The 27,272-nt window shown below is 43.7% G+C and overlaps 3 protein-coding genes across 3 annotated transcripts; 1 reads left to right on the top strand and 2 right to left on the bottom strand.

The window, feature by feature from the left end:
- Positions 1 to 3,958: 3,958 nt before the first annotated feature.
- LOC109461035 (beta-defensin 104A-like) lies at positions 3,959 to 8,662 on the bottom strand. The gene is made up of 3 exons (XM_088793450.1): positions 8,659 to 8,662; positions 6,683 to 6,742; positions 3,959 to 5,485 (listed from the first exon to the last, which is right to left on the bottom strand). Exons 1-3 carry the CDS (start codon positions 8,660 to 8,662, stop codon positions 5,325 to 5,327), a joined length of 225 nt encoding a protein of 74 aa, XP_088649576.1. The 3' UTR covers positions 3,959 to 5,324.
- Positions 8,227 to 11,633, bottom strand: LOC109461034 (beta-defensin 15-like). Its single transcript, XM_088793449.1, has 2 exons — positions 11,522 to 11,633; positions 8,227 to 10,616 (listed from the first exon to the last, which is right to left on the bottom strand). Exons 1-2 carry the CDS (start codon positions 11,631 to 11,633, stop codon positions 10,438 to 10,440), a joined length of 291 nt encoding a protein of 96 aa, XP_088649575.1. The 3' UTR covers positions 8,227 to 10,437.
- Positions 11,634 to 17,573: 5,940 nt separating this feature from the next.
- On the top strand, positions 17,574 to 20,871 carry LOC148755135 (beta-defensin 12-like). The gene is made up of 2 exons (XM_088793448.1): positions 17,574 to 17,643; positions 20,744 to 20,871. The coding sequence occupies exons 1-2, from the start codon at positions 17,574 to 17,576 to the stop codon at positions 20,869 to 20,871; spliced, it is 198 nt and encodes a 65-aa protein (XP_088649574.1).
- Positions 20,872 to 27,272: the final 6,401 nt, after the last annotated feature.

Raw genomic sequence — 27,272 nt, 5'->3', positions numbered from 1 at the left:
AACCTGTAGGAGAGAAAATACACAGCAGAGAATCTCCTGAGCTCTCCATTCAGCAGACCCATGAGGATGAGGTACGTTCACTCTAGGGGTGAGGGAGAATATGGGGGGCATGGGGAGTTGCTGCTCTGTGGAGTAAAGTTTCAGTCACACAGGATGGAAAGTTCCAGGCCCCACGGTAGTTAGCTGCACTGTCTGTAGTTAATACAACGTGTGCACCGCAAAATCTGGTAAGAGGGTTGACCTCATGTTAAGTGTTCTTACTACACACAATCAAACATAAATACAAAAGGGACACAGGGAAACTTCGGGGAGTGTTGGGTATGCCTATTCCTTTGGCTGTTAGGACTATGTGCATATGTCCAAGCTCATCAAATTGTACACATTAAATGTATGCAGTTCTTTGTCTACCAATTACATACCTCTATCATGCTGTAAAAATGGAGAAAGTGGAGGATGGGATGGGGTGGGTTGGCGGGGGGGTAAATGTTATTTGTGTACGTGCACATTAGTATGCACTGTGTGTGTGTGAGAGAGAGAGGGAGAGGGAGAGAGAGAGAGAGAGAGAGAGAGAGAGAGAGAGAGAGAGAGAGAGAGAGAGAGAGAGAATGAGGCCTGAGAAGGTGGGTAGTGGAGCCTGGGTGCCTTACGGAAGCCGAGCTGAGCATTCCCCCAGGTCGTCACTAACACGGTCATTGAAACCCCCTACATCTAAGGTCCTTCCTGACACTGACTGTCCCTCTCTGTAAGGGAAAGGAGGATGTTAAAAGGATAAGAAAGTGGAGTCAGGGGCGGGAGCCTCTGTCCTGGGAAGCCAGTGCCATCAGCATATTCAGGGTCATTCAGACACCCAGCCAGGAGGTTCCCAGGCCTAGGATCTCACTTCCCAACCCAGAGGTGACCACTGCAGAGAGACGTGGCCCGCACGCCCAGGCCAGTTCCCACTTACCTGGAAACAGCAGGGACACAAGGAGAAGAACCAACGGCGATGGTGGGAGGAGTGGCTTCATGTGGCCAAGGGGGTGGCACGCCTGGAAGGTCTGGGTGAGCGCACACACAGCAGGGCCCCTTTATAGCTGAGCTGCGGGAGTGCAGGAAGCAGGGCAAGAGCCGCATTCCAGAGTGATTTCCCGGTGACAAAGGACAAAGGCACACACATTCCTTTCCTGCCACTAGTGGAACAAACAGTAAGCCACTTTTCTCAGGAGGTGAATATTACGCCTGAATGCCTTGGTTGGGTTTGGTGAGTAAAAAACGCCAGCGACAGAGAAGAGCAGCAGAAAGAGGAGAGAGGCAAAATAAATATGTCATGAACATCAAATCACCAATTTCCTCAAGTGCTTCTTACAAAAGCACTGCTATTCGTTCAAGTGGTGACATAAAGAGAGCCGTCATATTGCTTCTATCCTGTCTTCTGAACGTATTTATCTTATGTACAAAAATCACACAGGAAAACATACAACATTCCAGGTATGCCCTGATTTTCAAAACTGTCATTCCTGGAAGTGACATGGGCAGCGCCCAAGCCACTCCCAATTCTCACTCCTGCCCTTTCTCCCCCGAGTCTCTCCCTGTCTCTTGGCTCCTCCGCGACTCAGTCGTCTCTTTCTATCCGTTGATTTTAATGTTCTGACTCTTCTTCATTTCACCCCACCCTTCTACTGTCCTCTTTCCCCCAGACACCTATTGATGTCACTGGGTCCAATTCAAGTAACTCTGGAGTTGAGTCTGGGTTCTCTCTCCTGGTAACAACTAAGCAAAAGGCTCTTCTTCCCTCGCCTTCATCATCGTCTTCATAGCAGGCGTGAGGTTTCATGTTGTTGCAAAATCTCAGGAAGGCACAACCCAGGCAGCCTTTCTGGACTCAACCACAGAAGCACAGACTCGGTTTAGGAGACTTTTAACCATATGACATCTACTAAAGCATCAGTCACTTGAAAAGGGCAGTGTGTATCCCCTGTGTCTCATTTGCATGCACATTTTGGTCAGGAGAAAAATGTCTTCATGTAAATAAAAATACTTGGTCTCCACCTGGAGACAGGGGAAAGTGGATGGACAAAGCAGCAGCAGTAACAGCAGAGACCTGGGCCTCAGAGACGCAACAGAGAAGGAGAGAAGGTTTGGGGCTGCAAACACATGTGACAGGGGACCCAGTATCACCCCGCAGCAACCACTGCCCCTTAGGTCTCCAGACAGGTTCCATACTAGGGAGCACGGAGGTGCTGTCAGAGACGGCGTCAGCACCTCTCGCATCCTTTTATTTTTAGGCATTAGAAAATCTTCCGACTCAAAGAGGGCACTGGGCAGGGATGGGAGGCAACTGGCCCATGATAAGGGACATTAGTCACTGAGGCCACCAGAGGCTGACAACTGGAGACGGAGAAGGTCAGGAGGGGAGATGGAACGGTGCTGTGACCTCTACTCCTAACGAGGATTTCTCTATTCCCTCATCGACACACTCCTGTGCTTTTTATATTCCAGCCCAGAAGCTATTTATTACAGCTGTGTTTATATTTATTTAAGTGTGGAATTGGTATCTTTTATCAAAGATGCAAATTTTAGCGTACATAGGCAAGTTATTCCTACAGATGTTTGTCTTCCCGATAAAAAGAAAAAAAGTCCAATCTAATACTCAGACATTAATAATGATGAATTATGAACCAAAATATAACAGTATTTTGATAACCACCACTCAGCTAAAGGATTAGTTCTAGTTCATTAAAATCATTTGATCTAATTAGGTGAAGAAATTGAGCCAAAAATAGTCACATCTCACGTCCTCTGTCTAGATCTTAAAATAAACCTTCCCGGATATTTCTAAAAAGAACCACCTTGAAAATGAGGGACGAATGAAAAGCCTGTTCTGCTCTTTGATAGGAAAAGGTCAGTGAGGTCGTTAGAAAGGCAGCCGGTGTGACATCTGCCCTAACAGAGCAGAACCGTGTTCTGAGCTCCTGTCCTCTTCCACCAGCATCGTGTGGTCTAGAAGAATTATAAAACAATTTACCTGCTAAAAGCCACATCTATTCTGACGGGGAGGATAGCAGAACCCGTTATAAAGTATTCTAATCATTGGTTCTACTTCTTTTTAAAATTGTCGTCCTTTTTGTTCTTTTGCTGTTAAGCCATAAAATTAATAGTGTGACTTTGTGATTCCCTTCAGCACTGAGAATAGCAGTCATTAACCTGAGTATGTGAATTAGACTTGGGGGCGGGGGCGCGGCTATTTCAGAATCCAACCTCCATTTAGAAAGTGAAAGGATGGACATCAGGACTGCAAGCAAACCCCAGGGTTCTTCTGGCAAAACAGGAGGTAGAGCCACTCTAATTGTTTCTGGCGATGAGATAGTTTTTCTTTCTCCTTGTTGTCACCACCCCGATCATTACTTCTATTGGTGTCACAAAGTCTGGAGAAGCCCCTTGCTTTTCTCTACTGTCATTTGGGAAGTCCAGCATGGCCGCTCTGTTGGCAAAATGTCAAGTTGAAAATAAGGAAACAACATAACTGTAGAACGGGGCCGGAAGTTGGTTCTCTGCTTGTGTTGCTTGAATGGCCATATGGCAGAGCCCCGAGGTTGTCGGCCAAGTGGTGGGGCTCGGATTCCAGCATAGCCTGCTGTGCTGCCTCTGTGCCTGCTGGGAGGTCGGGATTATGCCAGGTCCTCCTAACATCCCCACCGACTTTAGGAAAGCCACTGTCCTTCTGAGCCTTGGTTTCTACACCTAAGAAGGCTGGATGATGCCACTTAGCATGACTAATTCGGAAGCTTATTGTAAGGATCAGAAGGGATTATGGACATGAAAGTCCTTTGTAAAATACAAAGTGTGGAGAATACTGAAGAGGGACACCAACATAGTACGAGAAACACTGTTACATCGTCCGCCAGCCTATTGTATTTGGGGGCTGTTGGACAGGTTCTGCCCCCACCCCCACCCCCACCCCACATATGGTGCGGTGAGATCTAAAGACCTGCTCAGATTCACATCTGATTTGGGGCACAGCATTTAACAGGCGGAACAGCAAGTGTACGACACCATCCATGGAGACAAACGACCAAACGCAGTCTGTGGATCTTAGGATCCTAATTCTCAGAAACCAGCTCTGACGAGAGCGCTCTTATGCAACGGTCAGGGCCATCTGAACTCTGATTGGCTATGCAGTTATATTAAGGAATTAGTGCTGATTTTTTTCCAGGTGGGAAAATAGTGCTGTGATCATATTTTTTTAAAAGAGTCCTTTCTCTGCGTTATATATTCCAAAGCATTTTCTGAGTAGGTGATATGGCACCTTGACTATTCTTGGAAGTAATCGGGAGAGGGATTATCAAGAGATGAGACAAACTAACCACACCTTGAAGCTGGGTGATGGTGACAGCATGAATTTTCTTTTGCTGCTGTATTTGGCCAAAAAGGCACAATTCGGCTTAACAGTTCACAGCTGGCATTGTGCATATGTGTCAGGAGGCACATAATATCAGGTGGCCATTCTTGTTAATTGCAGGGGCTATTGACACTCATTGGCTAGATCATTATTTCCCCAGGTGTTTGGAAAAGGTGATATTCTCATTCTATTATTTTATTTCATTGATCAGGTGGGCTACTTTTGTAGAGAGGAGCTTTTTGTCATGAATCATGTGGTTACCCTGAAATACGGGACATCCAAGTCAAATGTTTTATTACTTCCCTTTCCTTACCAGTGTTCAGGAAAGTCTGGATGTATCCATCCAACACTACCCAGGGCAGTACCGCTCTCTGCTGCCATCTGCTGGATGTGACCCTCGCAGGCATCCACTTAAGTCAACCCCTTAGTCTGCACCCTTCTCATCTCTATCATTTTTGTTGGCTTTTCTCCCCAGAAGTCTGTTTTGAATTATAGTATATGCCAAACAAACTTCACTTAATATTGATTTATTTTCCGTTTTAATGAACAGAAGACATATATAACTGCTGAGCAAAACTTTTGATCAGAAAAGAAAACCAATGTTATCAGGTTCAATTGAAAAAATTCAGGCCAAAAAAAAGAAAGAAAAAAAAAGATGTTCACTTAGGCTTGTGGCTGATTACATATATTTTTTGGTTCAGCTTTTAAAGTGTCAAAACTTACACTTAACCCACATTGCTAGCCTCCCCCATCACAACCAGAGAAGGCCCGCTGGGCCCAGGAGGCTGAGTCTGCACTCTGCTGCCCTGACTCTGCCTTGAGTGAAAGCTCGCAGCAAACCCTCGTTTCACAATTGGATCAGTGGCTTCCCATGGGGACGTTCTCGCTGTAAGGTCTCAAGAAGGGACAGCTGTTGGGGACGCCAGGGACCAGGCAGCAGTGGGTTTCAGTGTTTCACAGGATTCAGTGGGGCAGCATTCCATTTTTTCAAACAGCATTTAGAGGTGTTGGGGCATGTGCCAATCCTGAATTCCTCTCTTTTACAATTCCTCCGGCAGCGGGCAGTCCCATAGCCACATATCTTGTCTGTGTCAAGGTCACTTCTCACTAAATAACAGAATAAGTCAGCGTGGTCAATTGTGCCCAAGGACGAGAGGCAAGACACTGGCAGCAGGTTATTTGTGGGGAATGACTGAAATTGATTGTGGAGAATGTTTGAAGTCTCCAAAATATCACCCGATTCCTAGGCCTGCCAGAAAGTGACTGTCATTACTCACCTGTAAGGCTGGGAAGCCTGGAGCCAGGTATCAGGCTGGCTTTTCTGAGAACCTTGCGAGAACTGGCTCCAGAAAGCTAACTTACTTCTTCAAACTGGATTCTATGCATTTCATTCTCAGATATGCTGTTCCAGTCAAAGCCCGGGTTCTAGAACCAGTATTTCCAATTGCGTCTTGTTACGAGGAGAAGGTTATTATTGAACATGCAAATAATGATACTGCCATAAAAATAAGAATAACTAGTAATTTCCTAAGTCTACAAGGATCGGGCACAGAGGAAAAAATAACAGTTTCATTTCTGTTCACAAAAGTATAACCTACTGAATTGTTATGAGTAGAGGTAATTAAGAGAAAAGTGAAAAGGGGTACTTATCACCAGAAAACAGAACATTTTAAAGGGCAGCAATGTTCTAAAGCAATAACCATAAAAACTATCATCGCCCTGCAGCAGTTCATTCTGTCCCATGTAATTAATTCTTGTTCTCCTTGATCAGGAACCCATCAGCTTCTCCACTAGAATTTTTAAAATCCTTACTCAATCCAGTGACATGATCTCAAAGTTATTGAAGCAAATACCATCACAAAGCATTTAGGACTGGAACTGACTGCGAACATTTTTAGGGAAAAATCAGAGGAAAACAAAAACTATCTGTACAATTTTTTAACGCAGCAAAGGAACATGTTACGAACAGACTCAAAATATCTATTCTCTCTTTGTTGCATAAAAATGAAGCTAAAAGTATATAAGCTTAAACTTACACTTATCAATGCATGTTTCAGCAGTTTATCTCATTTAGAAATGATCTAGCTATTTAATGACTATCTGTTACCTTATTAAACAGCACAACTATATGGGTTCAAGTTACCAAAATATTTTTGAAACTGTTTTTAGGCAGATGTTATAAAACGTAATTAGTGTCAAAAATCCATTTATAAAACTTTTATACCACTCACATCCACTTAGTACATGTGATCTTTATAATCAGCCTTGGGTTGGTCATCATTTCTCCTGATACCATGAACATACCAGGAACATTATGGAATAACAGGAATATTATGAACAATTTGATGACTACAAATTTGATAACTTGAAACAAACCGATATCTTAAAAGACACAGCCTTCCAAAACTCACACAAAGAGAAATAAATATTCTGACTAGGCCTATATTAAAGAAATTGAACTACTAATTAATAAGCTTCCAAAAAAGAAAGCACCAGATTCAGATGGTTCCCCTGGTGAATTCTAACATAGATTGAAGATGAAATGATGCAAATTCTCCATAATCTTTTCCAGAAAACAGGAGGAGAGAGACTAGTTCCTAACTGATTCTGTGAGTCTCAGCATTACCCGACCATCAAAAACAGACGGAGACGATGCAAGAAAGCAAAATACAGACTCAGGACAAATACAAATGAGAAGTAAGAAGATTAATTCTCCCTGTTGAAAATAAGGGAAGAGATTTCTCTCCCCTCTTTTTCCTTTGAGCATTTACTTTAGAAAACTTGGAATTATAAGTTGTTCTCCTCTCTTTGAAAGGTGTATAAACGCCTTTGAAGACTTAGGCCTCTTGCCAGCTTTGTGACTAAGGAATGTCTTTCTCAAGGACGTGGCAGCCATCTCTTGGAGCACCTATGTCCCAGCGTCTGTGGGAGGGTAGGGACAGAACTTCAGTGGGTGCCTGCCTTCAATTCCCAAAATGACTTCCTGTCATAAAGATATGAGAAGTTTCTTTTTCTTCTGAATAGCCAATGAGCTAACACGATGGTCACCCCAATTCCAGGTAAAGTTAGGATAACTATGTGTGACAAACAGTGCTGTCTACTCTTTTTTTTTTTGAGGACTGGTTGTTTGTCTTGTATGTAATAGGCTGTATCTGCCTCGTAAATAAGGGGTTGAGATTCCTTTCTGTCTTGGCCATTTCTTGGTGGACTGCTGTGCTATGTGTCACGTCTTGCTTTAATGCTTATTCGACAGTAAAAGTGTTTACTTTTTCTGCTAACATTGTGGAGATGATTTCTGTGTTGGGATAAGATTTTGTTTTTAATTATATTTCCCCAAAAGGCCAATATTTCTCAAAAACATAGATGTAACAATCCTCAATGCAATACTAGCAAATCAAATCCAACAATGTAGAAAGGGAATTATGTACCCAACCAAGTGTGATACTGTGAGATGTCTGTCTATCTATCTATCTATCTATCTATCTATCTATCTATCTATCTATCTATCTATCTATCTATCTATCTAACCATTCCTGCATTCCACATTAGAGGGGGGGAAACAGGTAGGAATGAATTACTGCATTTTTACTAGAATCCTGCTGTGCTTGAATTTTAACAAGGCTCCTCCCACGCACCCCCACCCCGCCCCTTGCAGCAATGAGGCTCTTCCCCAGCTTCCTATCAGGGGAGGCAGAGTCAAGGCTTTCACGACCACCCACAGGTAATGAGGCTTTTCCTCCCTCCTCCCTCCTTCCCACCCTCTCTCTCTCCTTCCCTCCCTCCCTGCCTCCCTCCTTCCCTGCCTCCCTCCTTCCCGCCCTCCCTCCCTCCCTCCCTCCTTCCCTCCCTTCGCTGGTGGAGTCAGTGGAGGCCACAAGGCACCGCTACACCACCAGCCAGGGCTGTGACCAGTGGAGGCCCAGTAGGGAGCTGGAAAGTCGCTCTTTCTCCTCCTTCCCGTACTGTGCTCTGTGGAAGTCACTCTGCACAGACTAAGGCGTGTGGAATTCTGCTCAGTTCTTTGAGGGCAGAGTAGCTACACAATTTGGAGTTACTCTGCGTGGGAGAGCTGTCTCTTCTCACTCATTCATTCACTCATTCAATCTCTTATTTTTATCAGTATGAACTCATGGCCATGGACATTTATTTTATACTTGAGGTTATAATCTTGTATACTTTATTATTATTATTATTATTATTATTATTATAATTTGCTCAAATTAATGCAGCTTTGCTCATGGGGAGCTCTGTCAGCGGGCTTTTCTGTTCCTTTGACATACCCATAGCATTTGTTTGTTTTGAGTATGTTCATATGTTCTGGGATTCCAAGTTGCCCTGGATTTATCTTACATATTTCCTGCTCCAGTCCTAAAATTAGCCATTTCTGCAAGGATCCTTGCCTCATTCTTTTGGAGAAGGAAGTGAAAAACATCATTCGCTTTTAGAGAAGTGCAAATTAAAATCACAACGAGTTGCCAATCCACGCTTACCTGACTAGCAAAAAAACAAAACAAAATAGTGGCAACTATTTTCAGTCAATGTTGGTTAAAATGTGGATAAGCTAGATCCCTCTTACATTGCTGGTGGGAATGTAAAATGGTACAGCCACTCTGAAAAACAGTGTGGCATTCTCTTATAAAAATTAAACTTGCAAGTAACTTAGGACCCAGCAATTGCACTGGGGGATATTTATCTCAGAGTAATGAAAACATATGTTTGCTCAAAAAACTATAAACAGAAGTGTTTATAACAGCGTCATTCGTAACAGCGCCTGGCCAGAAACCACCCAGATGTCCCTCAGTGGTGAATGGCTAAACAAAGTGTGGTGCAGCCATACCGTGAAACACTGCTCAGCAATAACAAGGAAAGAACTACTGATACAGGCAACAACCTTGAAAAATCTCCAGGGAATTAATCCCAAAAGCTACCTACTGTATGATCTCATTTAGATGACATTTCTGAAAGGACAAACTTGTATGAATGCAGAACAAATGAGTAGGGGCAGGATGAAGGAGGAGGTGGACGCAGGAGGGGGGAGGGGGTGGTTCTAAAAAGGTAACATGTGTGGTCTCTGTGGTGAAGGACTTGTTTTGTATCAATGGAAGAATAATCTGGTGGTAATACTGCACTAGTGTTTTGCAAGATGTTGTTATTGGGGAAAACTTGTTAAAAGAAACAAGAGATGTCTCTATTATTTTTTACAACTCTATGTGACTCTATAATTATCTCAAAACAGAAAAATGTTGCAAAAGCATAATTGATTCCAATAGGATTAAGTACATTGACCTTGAGGAATTCAAAGGGAGGTAAGGTAAGAGTTCTGACCAGGCAGGGAACCAAGGCTGAATCTTACGCCTAGGGACTCCTGACTGGAACTAGGTAATGGCAGACCTTAGCATCACTAAGTAACTTGGAAGTAGCCAATTCCTAGAAAAATAGTAGAAAGCCAATTTTGGATGAGGTTTCAGGTCACTAATGCTAGATATTTACGGATGATCCCTCTGACCATCAGCAAATTTGAATCCAGACTTATGGGTATGGAACAAATTCATAGGAAGTATTTAACTGTCTCCAATTTAAAAGCATGGAGTTAAGAGAATTTAGACAGGTGTGTAATATGAGAGTTTTCATAAGCAGATTATCCAACTATCTTATTATTAATATATTATTAATATAACTATCCATCTTAGTATATGTTAATTTCTCTATCTGTTTGCCTATCTACCATTATCATCATCATCTTCATCTATGTTAACAGGTGGTTGGGGCTATCTGCCTGAGAGCGAGCTAGAGTCTGTTGATTTAGTTTCTTGGAGTCCCCTTTTAAAAGAAATATCAGATGGCTTTGCGACAATTCTCTTACCAAAAAAATAAAGAAAAATAAACCAGGAGGGCGGGACCATCAGGATTAACTACTCATGTTCCCCTTCTTAGTGAAGCACTTGACAAATTGATAAATGACAGTCATTTACTTTTATTGAAGTGTCTTACGGAAGAGGCCAGTGTAAGACGATGCAGCCAGGTCGATCGTATTGTTCTGGGAAGTCTAGCGTTCCATGTTAATATATTTTTTTTTTCCTTTTCAAACATGGCTGGAGTATCAGGCAGCATTTCAGAGCCTTCTGGCATAAAGCAACAAGTTCTTCATTTCTCTCACATGAATTCGTGCATCTCCCTTTAAGATTGTAGCATTTCTCATCAAAAAATGCGCTCCTGGCTACACAAGGAAGGAGCCACCCAGATTAATTCTCGTCTCAGATATGTCCGGTTACCAGGTACAGTCAAGTAACAAGTTAGTGAAAATGTCTTTACAAGCTGGCAGAGTGCCTTCTGCCACCAGTAGATGAGATGGCACAGAAATGTTTTCTATCTGATTTTTCAGGCCAGGAAGAACAGATTTGTCTCCCAGTATTTTGGGTGGGAGTCAGGGGGGCTTTGGGAAACAAAAGCTACTGTTCTTTTATCAAAATCTGTTGGGGGTAATCATCAAATGGTCCCTATAAACCCCTTCAGAGTCAGTAAGTCCCCCCTCCCTCACGTCCTCTCAAGGTGCTACTTGGTGAAGGGTCACAGCCTGAGGGTGGAGAGATGGCCCAAGACGGGGATAAAATAGAGTAAATAGAAAGAAAAAGTTCACCACAGTGGATAGAAGTAAAGACAGATTAAAGCGGCTTTGTCTGATTTCCCCTCCACATTCTGCCAGCTGTGTCAAGAGCAGGAAGGGGAGTATGTTGGGAGTGGCTCTCCAAGCCTTCTCCTGGGCTACTCTGGTCTGGCCTGAGTACTTCAATGGTAACAATAGCTAAGAGCAGCCAGTTTCACATTAAGGGCAGACAACAATCAGAATCAACATTTTAGATTTGCCTAATTTGGGTATAAGTAATGAAAGAGTCAGATATACACAAATTGCAATTAATGTCAATATATAAGGTGCCTGATCGACATACATGTGACACTAGAACCAGATGGCTGAGTGTCAGCATGTGCACTCATTATCTCTCTCATCAGCATAAAAGTTTCTAAGGACAAGTACCCCAGGATTTCAAAGGTCGGTGGACTGCGGCTCCCACTGCAAGGTCTGTACTGTCCTAAGGCTGTCGGACTGTGTCAGGTGAGAGGTGCTGGACCTCGCTGATCACAGACCTGGTACTGGGTCCCATTCAGGGTGATGCTCGAGAGGGTCCTCTGGAAAGAGGAAGTGCATTTGTGCCCACGAGGCTTCCAATCGATCATCACAGACACCCTGTTGTTGCATGTGTGCGTACATGTGACACATCGGGAAGTACATTTTCATTTACTTACATTAGACAGTCGTATTCTATAATCTGTATTGTGTTGAGTAATTAGTCAACACAATACAGATTATAGAATATATGACCATTATATGATAAGTATGAGTAATCTGAAAAGAAACCTTGGTCAGTTTCCAATGTGTGTATCAAAGCCAGTGGACTGAATGGCTCATGGTAGGTCTTAGATTGTCATACCCTTGACACAGATCTACTCACACAGGCTTACTGCAGAACAGACCAGCGGCATGCACAGCGGGTGTGAAAATTCTGACCAACACACAGAAGATAACACTAGCACCTGACACAAATTGGACTCTCTGTGGATTCTGGAAAGCCAAAAAGTGGTGACAGCTCTGATTGGGAAGGACGTGTCCTCTCACTGTAGCAAGACAGAGGGGGCTCAAATCCTGGCTTTACTCCTGCTTATCTGTGTGACTTTGAGCATCTGCTTAGCCCATCTGAGCATCAGTTTCTGTATCTACAAAATAGATGTAAAATGGACCTCCCAATCCTAAAGTGTTGCTCTGAATGTCCCTAAATCAGAGAACGGTAGAGATTCCCTTAAAGATGCTGGCACTGGAGAGCTAAATGCATTTCATCATGAAGTTTTTGTCCCAGCATCCAGCTTTACAGTACATGGTTAAAGAATGGCAGTGTAAGTTTTACTATTTTACCTAATGCCATGACTGGCATGAATGCGCAGTGTCTCTAAGCTCCACTCCTTCTGTCTACCATTTCTTCCTTTTTCTGTCTCTCTTTCTTACCCGTCTTAACCTCTATCACACTTTTTTTTTTTTTTTTTTAAGGTCCATAGATGGCTACCCTTGCTTTAAATATTTTTCCCCAAAGTTTTCTTTTTGTTAGTGAGCATGAGACTAGGGATCAAAAGTCATCTTTCCTGGCATACCTGTGTTTCTGCGGACCTACCTGTGACACCGCCTCCTAGATAATAATGGAACATGCAAATGAATTATGGAAGAGAAATTAGGCGAAAGTAGTGTCTATAGCAAGCGGTCCCTGCAGGACCACAGGACTCAGGTGCCTTTGCGTTCCCGGGAGGAGGGGGCCCAGGTCGTCCCTGAGGCAGACCCTCTCTCTGCGCCACCACCTCTCATCCCCTTCCTGCAAAGGTGTTCGTTTTACCTGGGGCCAGAAAGAAGAGAAGAGCAAAGAGAAAGAGCAACGTCCTCATGACTTGCAGGGTCTTGCGAGATCCGCCCAGCGTCCATGAGACATAGCGGCCAACACCCACATTTATACATTTTTCCAGACCAAATACCACCTTGATCAGTGAGGCGTGTCAGGAATATCTCTGCGCTCTGCTGGGCAGAGCCCACATACCTCAGTGGGTGTCAGTCTGCAGCTCACTGATGTTTTGATTCTGGAAAGTTCCCAAGAAGGAAAATGGGGGCGTAGGGAGGACAGAGTTGGGTGTACACTGATCACCAAGTGTAGATATTTGAGACAGCAAGAATGAAAGATCTGGACTCCAGCAGTTTGGACTTCTAATTGTGACTATGCTTCTCAACAGCTTCAGTTGATGTATATGTAAAATGAGATTAATTGTATAATATTATACCACATCGGTAAAGAGCTGGTGCACTGGAGTCCGGTGGAGTCTGGATTCCGGCTCCAACATCTATGAGCTGTACATTCGGCAAGCTGCTTGGCTGAGCATATATGCCATTATTTATTTTTAAAAACATGAATCTCACTGTATGCTGCACACTGTAAGTGCCAAATACATCACCGTATTTAATCCTCCCTAGGTAGGTGTGAACTCACTGGAAATTTGACTGAGATTTCACGTGTGTGTAGTATTTTAATTATTAAATATGTATATGAATCCAAATAGCCTTAGAAATCTTACATAAGAACAAGTACCATGGTTATTAACTATTAATTAATGATTATTAATGATTAACATGGATGCTACATTAGGGGAAAGTGGGGGAAGGCTAGATGGGAACTCTGTACTATCTTTTCAACTTTTCAGTAAATCTAAAACTATTCCAAACTAAGAATTTTATTTAAAAAGACTATCAGGGAATGTCCTATCTATCCTTGACCGAGGTCACCATGATATTTTTGTTAGACATTTTTTGTGCATATTGATTATACATTATGAATAATCCAGTTAAGAATGATAGATTGAAAATATGAATTTTCTCTATTCCCTCCCAAACCTCACTTAAAAAGATTTACCATGTTTCCCTGAAAATAAGAACTAGTGGGACCACCAGCTCTAATGTGTCTTTTGGAGAAAAAGCTAATATAAGACCCCGTATTATATTATTATATTATATTATATTATATTATATTATATTATATTATATTATATTATATTATATTATATATTATATTATTATTACATTAGACCAGGTCTTATATCATAGTAAAATAAGACCAGGTCTTACATTAATTTTTGCTCCAAAAAACACATTAGAGCTGATTGTCTGGCTAGGTCTATTTTCAGGGAAACACGGTAAACCTATAAGATGAGACGAACTTCTAGATATTCTCAGTTACCCATGGTTTCAGTTATTTATTATCTCATTATCCCATTTATTTCTGCTTTGACCAAGTGGGTCTTTGTCAGCAAGTGAAGGTTGCCAACAGAAGAAAGTCCACGTTGGACTGTCTGAAACTAATGAACATTGACAAGGCCCTGGAAACCCCACTTGGTGTTAGGTTTTCATGTGATTTCTCATCCAAACAGTTCCAGTCTGTTCAGTCGGCTGTAACAAAATCCCACAGACTCAGTGGCTTATAAAGAACCAACATTCATTTCTCACAGTTCTGGGGGCTGGAAGTCCAAGATCAGGGTGCCATCCAGGTGGGGTTCTGGTGAGCACCCCCTTCCAGGTAGCAGACGGCTGACTTCTTCCTGTGTCTTCACACAGTAAAGAGGACGGGGAGCTCTGTGGGGTCTCCTAAGGGCGCTAATCCCATCACCTCCCAAAGGTCCCACCTCCTAACACCATCACCTTGAGAGTGGGGATTTCAATGTAAGAGTATCGCGGGGACAGAAACATTGACCACAGCATGCCGAGTTCTGTGTGAGCTCTCACAGGTAGCCAGCTAACTCTCCTGAGGGAACAGCACACCTGTTCCTGTTCACACCTCATTGTTGACGGGGCAGGTGCATTTGATTGGCTGCATTCTGTGCACAGGAATGAAGTGAGTTCCAGGATTCAGAGCTGATCAAGGAAGAGGCAGTGACACAAAACAAGTGTTATTGGGTGGCACCTGCACAAGGTCACAGGAGGAGGAAGGCCCTCCCAGGAGGAGACCCTCAGGGACAGTGGCCTGAGGCCACCTCCCTAAAGAGCAAGGGAACGCCCCGGAGGGGCATCAGAGAGGGACTCCTGTGTGTAGACATGTCACTCAGCAGCAAGGTGGGAGCTCGGGGTCAGAGCTCAGAGGTGACCTGGAGTGTCTCACAGCTACAGGGTTTGTCTTATGTCTGGTTAGCAGAGAGTGGGTGCAATTTTGTGGGGTATACAAAGTAGGCATGTTCTCCTTGGCTAAACAAATGCTTATTCACACTACAGTCAAAGAAACTGGATGCAGAAGAATTTGAGTTTGGAACCAGGACCCAGGGGCTCTGAGCTAAAGAAGTAAATACTCTAGGGACCAACATACAGGGGCCATATTTGTCCCAGTGTTACAGCAAGGAGGCCTTGTGATTCCCATGATGGGGACAAGCATTTAAATTGAGGTGGTTTCAGGAGTCATCTTATTTTTCTAAGACTAGAGATTCACGCTAGCTCAGTACCAGCTATGAAATTTTCTGGGCATAACACAGAATGAAAATGCATGGTCCCATGCTCAAAAAGCATGAAAAAGGTGCCACTAAAGCCACCAAAATATAAAGCTTTCTCCTTTACTCCCAGTTTTCTCCATCTGTCATAGCATTTTTTATTAGGTTAGGTTGGTGCAAAAGTAATTGCGGTTTAAAAGGTTAAAAATAACTGTAAAACCTGCAATTACTTTTGCACCCACCCAATATTTGCTCTGTAATGCTGCACGTCCTTGGCCACAGGGACACGTGCAGATGCCCACAGGGGCCTGGAGGGTCCCCTCACCTTGCTACTCTGCCCACAGATGTGAGCCCCACAACCTACCAGATTGTCCCCTCCTGCCAGCTGCTGCTAGACTGGGGTGACTTGTGCCAGAGAGAGTCAAGCCAGCACGTCTCCTTCCCACGGGGCTGCCACCCCCACCGTGGTGACTGGGTGACTCCCAATGGTACCCCAACCTCTGTGTCGGGAGGCACAGGTAGTGAATCGGGGGTGGGGAGAGGCTCGCTCCTGCCAAGCTGCCAGCCTAAACCAGGGCACTGTTAGTCCAGGGAGGGGTTCATCAATGCCATGCTGTGTCCCGAGACCCAGGTCCCAGCCGGGGGCATATGGTGATGGCAGAGGTTGCTGGGAAGGAGTGGAAAGGAGGAGGCCAGGTGGGTCCCAGGGTTCGTGAAGCCTGAGCCCATCCCCCCAGGCAGGTGAGGAGAGAAGCAAGGCAGGAACACATGGGACCTGAGCTCAGGGCCCCAGCGTGGGCTCCTCAGCCCCTCAGACATCATTACAAAGCGCACAGTCAGAGAGAACACTGTTAAGCATTTCCACACAGTGAGCACGGAGCATTAAACCCCAATGCTGTGTGACCACACGCATCACAAGCCCACCGAGCTGGCTGGCTCCAGGTTATTCAAGATTCCCAAACACTGAGAGGCATGAGGTTCAACTCTACCCTCTAGTACGTACGTATTAGCTCGTGTTCCTGGTGCTGAATTGTTTGCGAGGCTCCGAAACAAACATACAACTATCAGCAATGTTGCATTTTCTAGGCCAGGAAAGGTTCATTATGAATTAGAGGCCTTGGAAAAGAGTTTACAGAGAAGCTGGGCTCAAAGCTGGATAGAGAGGAATGGGAATGTGGCACTAGTGACAATAGCCAGACACTGAAAAGCACTTGACATACCCATTTCAGTCCATCCTCTCCAAAGCCTATGAAGTACCTAATAACGTACCATTATTGTGTCCTCATTTTAAAGATGAGGAAAGTGAGGTCCAGAAAACTAAGCAATCTGCTCAAGATCCTATACTAAATAAATCAATCTGTCTGATATCAGAGTCTACATTTGTAAGTTATCTTGTTTTTCATTCTAAAAACGAAGGACAGAGCATTGCACAAGCATAGGAACAGGATGGGACTTACTTTGGGGGAGGGTGCACTGATACGAGTATTACTTTTGATACCTATGTTCTTAATGAATTAAACAGATGTGGTGACTATGACTTGATCTGCTGGGTGGTAACCGTGACAGGTCAGGGATTCAGAGCGAACTTGACAGAATGAGTGTCATCCCTCCTTCCTCCTTGTGACACTTACAGACAAGACAGATGAAAGCCAGGCATCCTGAGTGCACACCAGGCTCCCTCTCAGTGTTCACATGTTCAAAACATATTTGCATCATCATCACACTCGAGCCTCCCAACACCTTGAGAGGCTGGTAGTATTACGGTGGTGTCTGTCAATCACTGTCGTTGGTCCTTGTCTCGTAGGTGAGACAACTGAAGCCAGGAGAGGTGAGAGCAGGACCGCGCTCCCACTGCCTGCACAGAGGGGCACAGCTGTATGTGGCCCCTGGTCTTCCAAGGCCTGGCCTGCTGTTCTTTCCACTACCCCACTCAGGTCCCCAAAACACAAGCTTTATGGAGGCCAAGGGCTATAATCCATCATGTCTGTCCTTGATCCTGGGAAATGGAGCATATAAATGTGTTTTCTTTCTTGATTCACTTCACTGACCGAGAGCATATCGCATTCCTTTCAAATATAAGAGAGCCTCTTGTTCTCGCAAAGCCACCCAAACTTCTGTCCTGAAGAGTCTTCCCTCAGCAATGGTTGCAAGCAGGAAGATGTTGTATTTTGTCTTCTTCTTTTTCTTCATTTTGGCTCAGTTGCCATCAGGTAAATGAGAATGTGTGGGATTTTGATGGGGCAGAGCATAAAATATGATTCTTCTGTGCACCACCCTAAAATTAAGAGTAACGGTCAGCTCCCCACTGCACTTCTCATGGGAATTTCTTGAATCTGCGGTAGCATTTTCTAAAAGCAAACTGCTATTAATTTTTTTTTTAATTTCTTCTTCCTGGTTACCATGAGGGCGAGGCTTCAGAAATAGAATAAAGATGCTACCCTTGTGACCTACTGTCCCTGGGCATATTGTTTTATACTGTGTTAGTTCTTACACTGATTTTAATTTCCAAATTTTGCTTTGTTTTGAATTCAGGGTGCCAGGCAGGACTCCAGAATCCCCAGCCATTCCAACGAGGTAACATAGATTCCTTGAGGGTAGATTTTACTTTGAGGCACTCTGGTCTGTCAGCGTTCTCTGACTTCTGGAGGCTGAGAGGCGATGGAGATAGTAGTGAAAATCGAACGGCATGAAATTCCAGTCCACCAACTCTTATCTTTTCCTCCTCCTGTTCCCGGTATCATATTTGGATTTTCCATTTCACAGAGAAATCTCTTCAGTACTGGATTGTCATTTTGGCCATAGAGATAGTACCTGGTGGCTCTTCTCCTCAGCTCATGGTGCTCAGTAAACCAAAGTTAAAGACCAAGCTTGTACCTGCCAAATAGCATTGCTCTGGAAACGTGCTTATCCATCTCTCAGACTCCCTTCTCTAATCCAGTAAAGGGTGGCACTAATGTATGCCATCGTCTAGAAAGGGTCAAATACAGGAGTGAGGATGGTTCAGTGAAAACTCACCCGTTACAGAACAGCTGTTCGTAATGAATAGCTCCCTGACTTTTTTTTGTGGAGTCATCTTATATAGGAAGAAAGCATATTATAAACAGAACGGAAAGAAATATTCTTGGGTAATTGCAAACGAAATTTAGAAATGTGCAGACAGAATTTCAGAGTGAGAAAAATTAAGGTGGCCACTAGTCAATGAGTGTTTTCCAAGCAATAAGGCATTCTGTTACCAACTTTATGTGGATTATGTCATTTCATCTTCAAGATACCCCTCTGAGGTAGGTATAAGTACACCCACCATATTACAGATGATAGAGCGAGACATAGATGAGATACTGAACAGTTTTGCCCAGGGCTCACCAATAATAAATGGTAAGCTAGGCTTCCAACACCAGAGTCACAAGTTTTAATTCTGTGATTCTCAAGCAGGTGGAGTAGCGCTTAACAACACTGTTCAGCAGAGTTGGTAATCCTCCACAAACTGTGCGCCACAGGCATTGCACAATGTGACCACACATGCCCTGGAAAGCGCGGACGCTGTCATAAGTAATCATTTTGCCCACGCCACTGGGTACCAACTGCAGATACGCCCTGGATAGAAACACATCCAGAGCAGGTTATCTAGGTGACGGGCGGGGGCACAGGTGTTCTCATTGTACAGCAAATGGGCACCTGGCGACGGTCCCTGGCATTCCGAAAAGCAGGTGACTTAGAAACACCATATAATTCCATGTCTTAGCTGAGTCAAAGGCTGAAAATGCTCATTCTTCCCTGACTCCGAAGTAGCACAGGCTGAGGCACCAAAGCCCAGCTGTGAGCAAATCCAGCTGAAGAGGTGGAGCTTACGGAAGCTGGGAAATCAAGGCAGGTGCCAAGGCAAAGATCCCACGCGAGGAAGGAGCTGGGAACTAAGGAGTAGAAAAGAATAAAATTAGGAGCTAGAAGTGAACAGGGGTTGGGGAGCTTGAGATTTAGCCATTGAGCTGAGAGGCCTTAGCATCACAGAACGTATACAGTAGGAGTCCAACCAATGTCTTCGAGAAGATCACATTTATTTGTAAATATGGTCAGGAAGCTATCGGTGCCATCAGATGCAGAGTCGATAGAAAATCTTACCTCAAGGGGGGGCACAGCACCAAGGAGAAGAGGACAGTGACATGAGCCCGGGTTTACGAGAGCCGAGGCTGGGGGAATGGACTGGACTCTAATAGTGGGCTTCACAGAAGCAAAGGGACAAACAAGGTATTCCCCAGGGACCATAGCAAGTTGCAACACAATGTAAGCGACATTGCATGAATACAAGGAATTTTGGGTTAGTATTCAGAAATTATGTGGGCAACCTCAGGAGATTCAGGGCAGGGTGATGTGATGAAGCCCCGGAATGGAGCCGCTCTAGCTGGGTCTGTTACCGAGCAGTCATCTGACAGGAGAGCAGGGGTGAGGCAGGGAACAGAAAGAGTTGGAAGACTGAAATGACCCTGAGGAAGGAAAAATGAGCTGTGTGGGAGCACAGGGAATGACTGCAGTCAGTAGTGGCGCCAACCTAGAAGGTTCAATGTTGTTCTGAGGTTATTGGGAAGAGGATGGTTGATAGGAAAGAAAAGAAGGGGTTACAACATAAAAGCCCCTGGAAAACCAGAGCAGAAAATAAACATTTCTTTGGTGGCAAAGACACTATCTACCTGGTTCATAAAAGTTATCCTGAAAAATTCTTCGTGGTCGTGCAAAATAGCTTCTGCTTAAGGTAACAGCAAAAAATGGCTAATTGAGTAAATAGTGTTTGGCAAAATATTTCCACATAAATTTCACCACTAAAATAATTAAAAACGTAGACAAGTGCTTAGCATGTCCATTTGACAACTGAGAAAGCTGAAATTAACTTTCCTGAGGACACGTGGCCATTGCAGACTCACGTGAACAAGATCTGAGCCTAAGTTTTTCGCTCCTTCAAGGATCTTTCAAAACCATAAGCTATCCCTCCCATTATCATCTTGTAGCCTTTACAGCAGTATCACATGTGTATTGTCGTAGTTCTGTAATGTATGTGACATTGAACTCTGTCTCCTTCTGACCCAAGCAAGGTTATAAACACATGGAGAACAGGGTTGGTGCCTCCCTCTTGCTTAAAAATGAACTCTCCTCAACTCCATTTTGAAAAAGAGCAGAGCTCTTTGAAAAACCTGGGTTGGCTCTTGAAAACACTTCTTGTAATCAGAAATACAAACTGTCCCTCTTTTGTGGCCTTTGACCTTTTCCCCATTTCCAGAGTTCCAGAAAAGGCATAGCAGCAGCTCTTTCTCGGTGCAGGTGAGTTTGCTGCTTGCGAGCCATGCAGGCTGGGTCGGGGCAAATGCAAGAGGACATGCGCAGAAAATGAGAAGGTGTTTGGAATTTGCAAGCTGAACTTTTTCTGTTGCCGACGGATAATCCAATAAACCAGACCTGCACTCTCCTGGCCTCTCGGCAGGGCTGGAGAGTCGAGGAAGGTCAAGAGAAGGTCAAGGAAGGCTTCACTAAGTCACTCAGTGTGTGTCAGGGTCCTTCTCATTTCTTTCTCTGCTTTGTTTCTTGGCTTATGTTTTAAGACAATCTTTGAAAAAGTCAGACATGAGTGGGTACCTAATAGCTCAAAGACATGAGTGGACCCTTGCTATCAACCAGGTACTACCACTGTATATTTGTAGAGTGCCTAGTAATTGACGAAACTTTTTCCCACACTTTCTTCATATGACTCAAGATTGCCATATGAGGTGTATTTTATTATACACATGTATAGTTGAAGACCCAGAGAGGCTGTCATCTCCTCAAGGTCATAGCTGGGAACCAGTAAAGGATCCACACACCAATGACACGTTCTGTGTATCTATATGTGCTAATTCTCACAAAACAGATAAACAGAAATGGTATCCACATCTATGCTAACAGAGTTACACTTCTACAGAGTACAATAAATTACTTTCATCCAAACACTTCTTCGTAGACCAATATATCGTTATTCCTTGATTCTCGTACTTATAGTGTATTTATAAAACAACTCACATCTGCTCAGCGAATGTCCATGCACCAACTTTGCCTTTCTCTTCTTTCCAGTGAATGAAAATGTTTGAGATGAATTTAAAATGCTCAGCATGGAATGCACATGAAAGATTGATGGTATAACTTCTGCCTCATGAAATAAAACGTGTAGCTTCACACAATAAAAATTAAAATCACAGTCCTATGAGCAGCGACTCAAACTTGGTCACTCCATTTTCGCATGTCAGAGTGAACACTGCGGCACAACATGTGAGCAGCCCATGGGTTCCTCCGTCTCTGCACTGAGATCCATTTCCTGTCCCTTCCCTGCTCTGCTCTGTATAATTGGCACTATAGTCTGTAAAGGACATTCTCCAAGTTTCCTGGCTTCTGGCTGGGTCCAGTCCATGCAAGTGTCTGGTAGGAGAATGGTAGGTGGGAGGAAGGCAGAATTCAGGGGTTTTCTCCCTCACTTTCTCTCTGCTCCAGCAAGTGGCTCCATCACCTGCAGCAACATCCCTGCTTCTGGACAGTCATGTCTCACATGGCAGTCCCACCTCAGGCACAGCTCCTGGCCACCAGTCCCTCCTCCCAGTCCCACAACCATTGCCTGCTGGTTTTCCTCCAACTGCAGGGCCGAGGGGATTCCAGCTGCAGCTAACCTTGGAGTTGCCTCATTGCTCTCATTTGCACGTTCAGCTTTTTCAACACTTTCTCACGAGACATTCATGTTAAATTCTCTCTATTGAGCTACCTGGTATGGGAGCAATTTTCATGCCTGGAGCCTGATTTGACTGTTAGATTGTCTCAACTGTCAGATCTACTTACATTTGCTCAAATATTCTCCAAAAGAGACTGAGAGTGTTTCTGTCATTTTTCACAGGAATTAACTCAGGGAAGTGGGACGTGAGGGGTCTGGTCTGAAGAACATACATTTGAGGAATCACATACCGGGGATGCCCCTCCCCAGAGCTCCACGGGGAGGGTGAAGCTGATGGCTTACAGAGGACCAGTAAACCAGGATAAGCCCTACGCATTGCAAGTTCCACCCTGCTTGATTCCAAAAGCTGAAAATGCTCTGGACCCTCATGTATGTCTCTTTTACACAACGATTCCTGTGCATTCCTGTGCATGGCTCAGAGTCACGCAGACTGGTGGACCAGTGGCTGTGCCCTGATATTACTACGTACCTTACTAATGACCTTACCAGCATCCAGAATCAGCTGGCTTAGTCACAGAGGGCACCTCCCGTAGATGCTCGCCTCGTCACAAACTGCCCCTTTCTCTCTTTCTCTTGCTTCTCCTCTCTTCTCTACTTGGCACCATTCTAGAACTTTCCCATCCAATGTCCCCTTCTTCCCTGAGACACTCAGTTCTTCCTATAGAATATAAAGTATCAAGCCATTCTAATGTCTTGTTACTTGAAAATTCAGCCCTGTCACATGTCAAGTAGATGCCCCTGGCTTCCTCAGAGAAGTTTCTGCTGATTCCAGAGTCATTTATGGAGATCTCTGATACCAGTGTCTGCTGGATCTTCTGAAGGGAAGGCCTTCTGAATGGTGGGTGGGTCAGAGGGAGACAACTGGGAAGAAGAGACACTGGTGTAGATGGTTTTCTCCAGAAGTGTCTCCCCTCCATTTAGTCTGTGTCATGCTCCTGTTTAGTGTGACATGAACTCCATTAATTTCAAAATTGTAGCTATGGTCTTATTATACTAACCACCTATTACCCCTTCTTGGTTTGTGTTCCACTTCAAAGCTCCCTCACAATAACTGGAAGGGGATGAAAATGTCTATAGAGGAAGGTTGATCAGGTTGGGCTGAGTTTCCAAAAGGTAGAGGATAAAGCATTAAGTATCATGAACTCCCACATTCCCACTGGAGGTACTGGACCACAAGCGCAAGAAAAGCAAAGAAGCTGACGGCAAAATGTGATCTGAAACCCTGAGCCTCGCACATACGTGAGGGGATAAGGGAAGCTAGAGAACGCAGGGCACAGGCTTTCTTTGGATATTGTGTTGGTGTGCTGTGACTGACTCGCTCTGCTTCTCAAGGGGGAGGGGTGACAAAAACATCAGTTTTACACCAATCATGAGATGGGCTTCAGGAAGTTCCTTGTAGAACTTGACAGGCCACCCTATGGTGCTCAGGCCTGAATCACACCTCCAAATATCTACAGGCAAAGAGCTCTGGCTGGAGTTGCACATGATGGCAGGACAGGAAAAAACATCATGAGGGAGTAGCTATACGTACGACATTAGGAGCACAAGGGGTGTGATTCCCACGGGCTAAGTACCTGCTATGCAAGGTCACTGGGCAATCCCCAAGAATGTGGCCCATTGGGCAAAGGAACCCAGCAGTAAGTGATGTTAGGATATAGCCCTGGGAGGAGAGGAACTGAGGTTAATTCATAAGAGATCAACCAGAAAGAATGTTCCCGTTTCTGGAAACTGAGCCATGTCACGGGCCACATAGGAGTATTGACAGGACACATGCATGTGCTTCCCCAAAGAGGTTTACCCTGGAGCACTGCTGCATCCATTTCCAGCACTGTGTAACCAAGTACCACAGACTTACGGCAACCTAAAGCAGCACACGTTACGTCACACTTCTGTAGGTCAGAGGTCTGCTCACAGTAGAGCTGGGTCTCTGCTCAGAGTTTCACGAGGTTGAAACACAGCATTTGTCAGAGCTTTGATCTCATCTGAGTCAAGAGATCCCCTTCCAAACCCATGTGGTCACTGGGAGAATTCAGTCACTTGCAACCAGAGGCCTGGGGTGGCTGCTTTCCTGCCGGCTGCCAGGCAGCAGCTGTCGTGAGTAAGTACAGGCTGCCTCGCATTCCCTGCCCTGTGGCTTTTTTCATAAAGTGGCAGCTTTCTCCTTCAAGGCCAGGACAAGAGAATCTCTCTCATACTCCGAAACTCTTCAACTTCTTTTTAACAGAACAAATGAGGGGGGAGCAAATGAAGTTATATAGAGCGAGGTTTTTGTCTTCTACTGGAATTAAGTTAGTATTGATCCAAACTACATTGTTTGTTTAAAATTCATTGCAAATCCCCAAGTGATTTATAACTCAAAAAATGTATAGCAAAATAAATAAAAAGGGAATTAAAACAGTACACCAGACGTCTTATTTAACACAAAAGAAGGCAGTAATGGAAGAATCGAGGAACAAAAACGATAACATTTAGAAAACAAATAACAAAATGGCAGATGTAAACCGTGCCTTATCAATTATGACATTAAATGCAAATTAAACATAAACACTCCAGTTAGAGACTGTCAGAATAGATTTTTTTTTTAAAAGATCTATCTGTATGCTGTTTACGACAGACACACTTTAGATTTGGTGGCTATACCAATAATACATGAAACATGCATTGAGAGAAATTTGTCACCAGACACAAGAAGAACTTTTTATGATTAAAAAGTCAATCCATCAAGAAGGCATAATAATTATAAACACACATGCGTCTAACAACAGAGCCTCAAAATATATGGAATGAAAACTGACAGAATTGAAGGGAGAAATAGATAATTCTGTAACAGCAGTAGGAGACTCAATATCCTGTTTTCAATAACGGAGAAAACAAGTAGAAAGAAGATCAGTAAGGAAACAGAAGACTTGAAGACTATAACCCGTTAGATGTCACAGACATCGGTGGCAGGCTTCACACAACAACAAAATATACATTCTTTTCAAGTTTACATAAAATATTCCCCAGGATGGGACATACGTTTTACTGAGGCCAAAAAATAAGCCTCAGTAAATTTAAAAGGATTGAAGTCATACAAAGTGTGTTCTCCAACCACAAGGGAATAACACCAGAAAATGTGGGAAAGTCACAGATGTGGTAATGAAACAACACACCCCTAAATAAATAATGAGTTAAAGAAGAAATCCCAAGAGAACTAGAAAATACTTCAAGGTGTATGAAAATGAAAAAAAAAATCTGAATCTTACGGGATACATCTAAACCAATGAAAATTTACAGTTGTAAATGCCTATATTTTAAAAGAAGATCTCAAATCAGTAAACTAAATTCCCACCTTTAGAAGCGACAAATGAAGAGCCAACTAAATCCAAAGCAAACAGAAGAAACAAAATGATTAAGAGTAGAGTGGAAATAAATGAACTAGACTAAGAAAACAAAGAAAATCAACAAAACCAAAAGTTCGTTCTTTGAGACGACCAACAAAAGGGGCAAACCTCTAGCTAGACTGACCAAGTAAACGAAAGAGAGAAGACTCAAATTGCTAAATTCGGGAATGAAAGAGGGAACATCACCACGGACCAAACAGAAATAAAACGATTACAAGGGAATACTAGAAACAGTTGTGCAGCAACATTTTAGACAACCGTTTAGATGGACATATTTCTAGAAAGATATAAATACCAAAACTGACCCAAGAATTAGTGGAAAATCTGAATGGACCTCTAACAAGTAAAGAGAATGAACTATAATAAGAAAAAAATCTCACAGAGTAAAACCCAGGACCATCTGGCTCCTGCGGTTGCTCCCTTTTCTTCTGGCCTGTTTTTGATGAGAAGTTGGCTTCAATTCTTCTCATTGGTCTCCCTCACCCCCAGTGGCTCATAGGCCCCTCGATGTGTGACTTTCCTTTTGCCGAGGAAGAGGTGCTGCTGTTGTTTTAAATGTCTCCTTTCTCCAGCTTCAATGTCTTCTTAACCAGTGCTGCATATTTGCCCTTACAACAATGGTAAACAGTGTTTGTTCCTCTTCCCGCAAAATTGTAAGCCTTTCCCCCCCCCCCCCCCATATGGGAGAAGGATCTGGCAGGACTTTGTGCCTTTCTCACATTGGCTACTGTTCCCCTCATGCCAGCCCGCATCCTGAGGGATGCTTTCTCAAGACTGTCACCTCAATTCTGTTATTTTTGTGTGTGTGCAGCACCTGGAGATGTCCATGAAAAGGAACGTGGAAGTCGGTGTGAATGTCTTTTGTCTGTGGCTCCATAAGTTCTATATTCTCTTTCTAGTTTACACTTGCTATTAGCAATTCTTTACAGACTTACCTGAATTCTTCCTACCAGTGTCTGGTGGACTCTACCTCACGTAAGTGAGTGCTCATGTCCTGTCTTTCTTGAAAGTTCCTGCCTTATCTTAGATTTGGGGAGAGGTGGTAGCCTTGTAACCTCAGCTTTCTGATGAGTCCCAGAAACTTTGAATACTTGCATCTCACCCTGCATTTTGGTGGGTGAGCTGCAAATGGTTGCTCTGGGAACATGCTCTTTCCATCTCTCTAAGCAGAAGCCATCTTTCGGGTAATAAAAAATTCACTTTCTTAAAGAGATATAGAGATATTCACATTTTCTGCTAATTCTTGTGTGGAATTAGCACACAAGAATTAAACTTTTGAAGGAAATTTTCCATCTTACGTAAGTTGTTGAATACGTATGCTGTTGATGTAAGAAATGTCTAAACCTGTAGAGAATCTTATGAGCTTATTTTATACATTAGAATCAAAGGAGGAGACATAAGGAGGGTTACCTGAAATCCAATGTTGGTAGATTAGGGAGGCAGGAGAAAGCAAGGGAGGGGTAATCTCTGGGATTGGATAAAAAGTAAAATGGAGCGACACATGCTTCCTTTACATTGGTGCATACAGGGTAGTTAATAATGAACATTTACAGCAACAGAGATGGTATTAGGGGAATAACAGTGAGGGGTTCTGTGGTCTCAGGCTCTGGGGCGGTGGTTCATGCCCTGAGGGGTCTGGAAAAAGGGATGACTGACACTCCAAGGGTAGGTTACCTTAGAGGCAAAAAGGCAATAGACAGGCTCACTTAAGGTAAAG

Source organism: Rhinolophus sinicus, chromosome 16 (assembly GCF_057876585.1).
Source record: "Rhinolophus sinicus isolate RSI-liver-muscle chromosome 16, RSI-T2T, whole genome shotgun sequence".
In the NCBI taxonomy this organism is placed as follows: Eukaryota; Metazoa; Chordata; class Mammalia; order Chiroptera; family Rhinolophidae; genus Rhinolophus; species Rhinolophus sinicus.
This window is presented reverse-complemented; position numbering and strand designations above follow the sequence as displayed.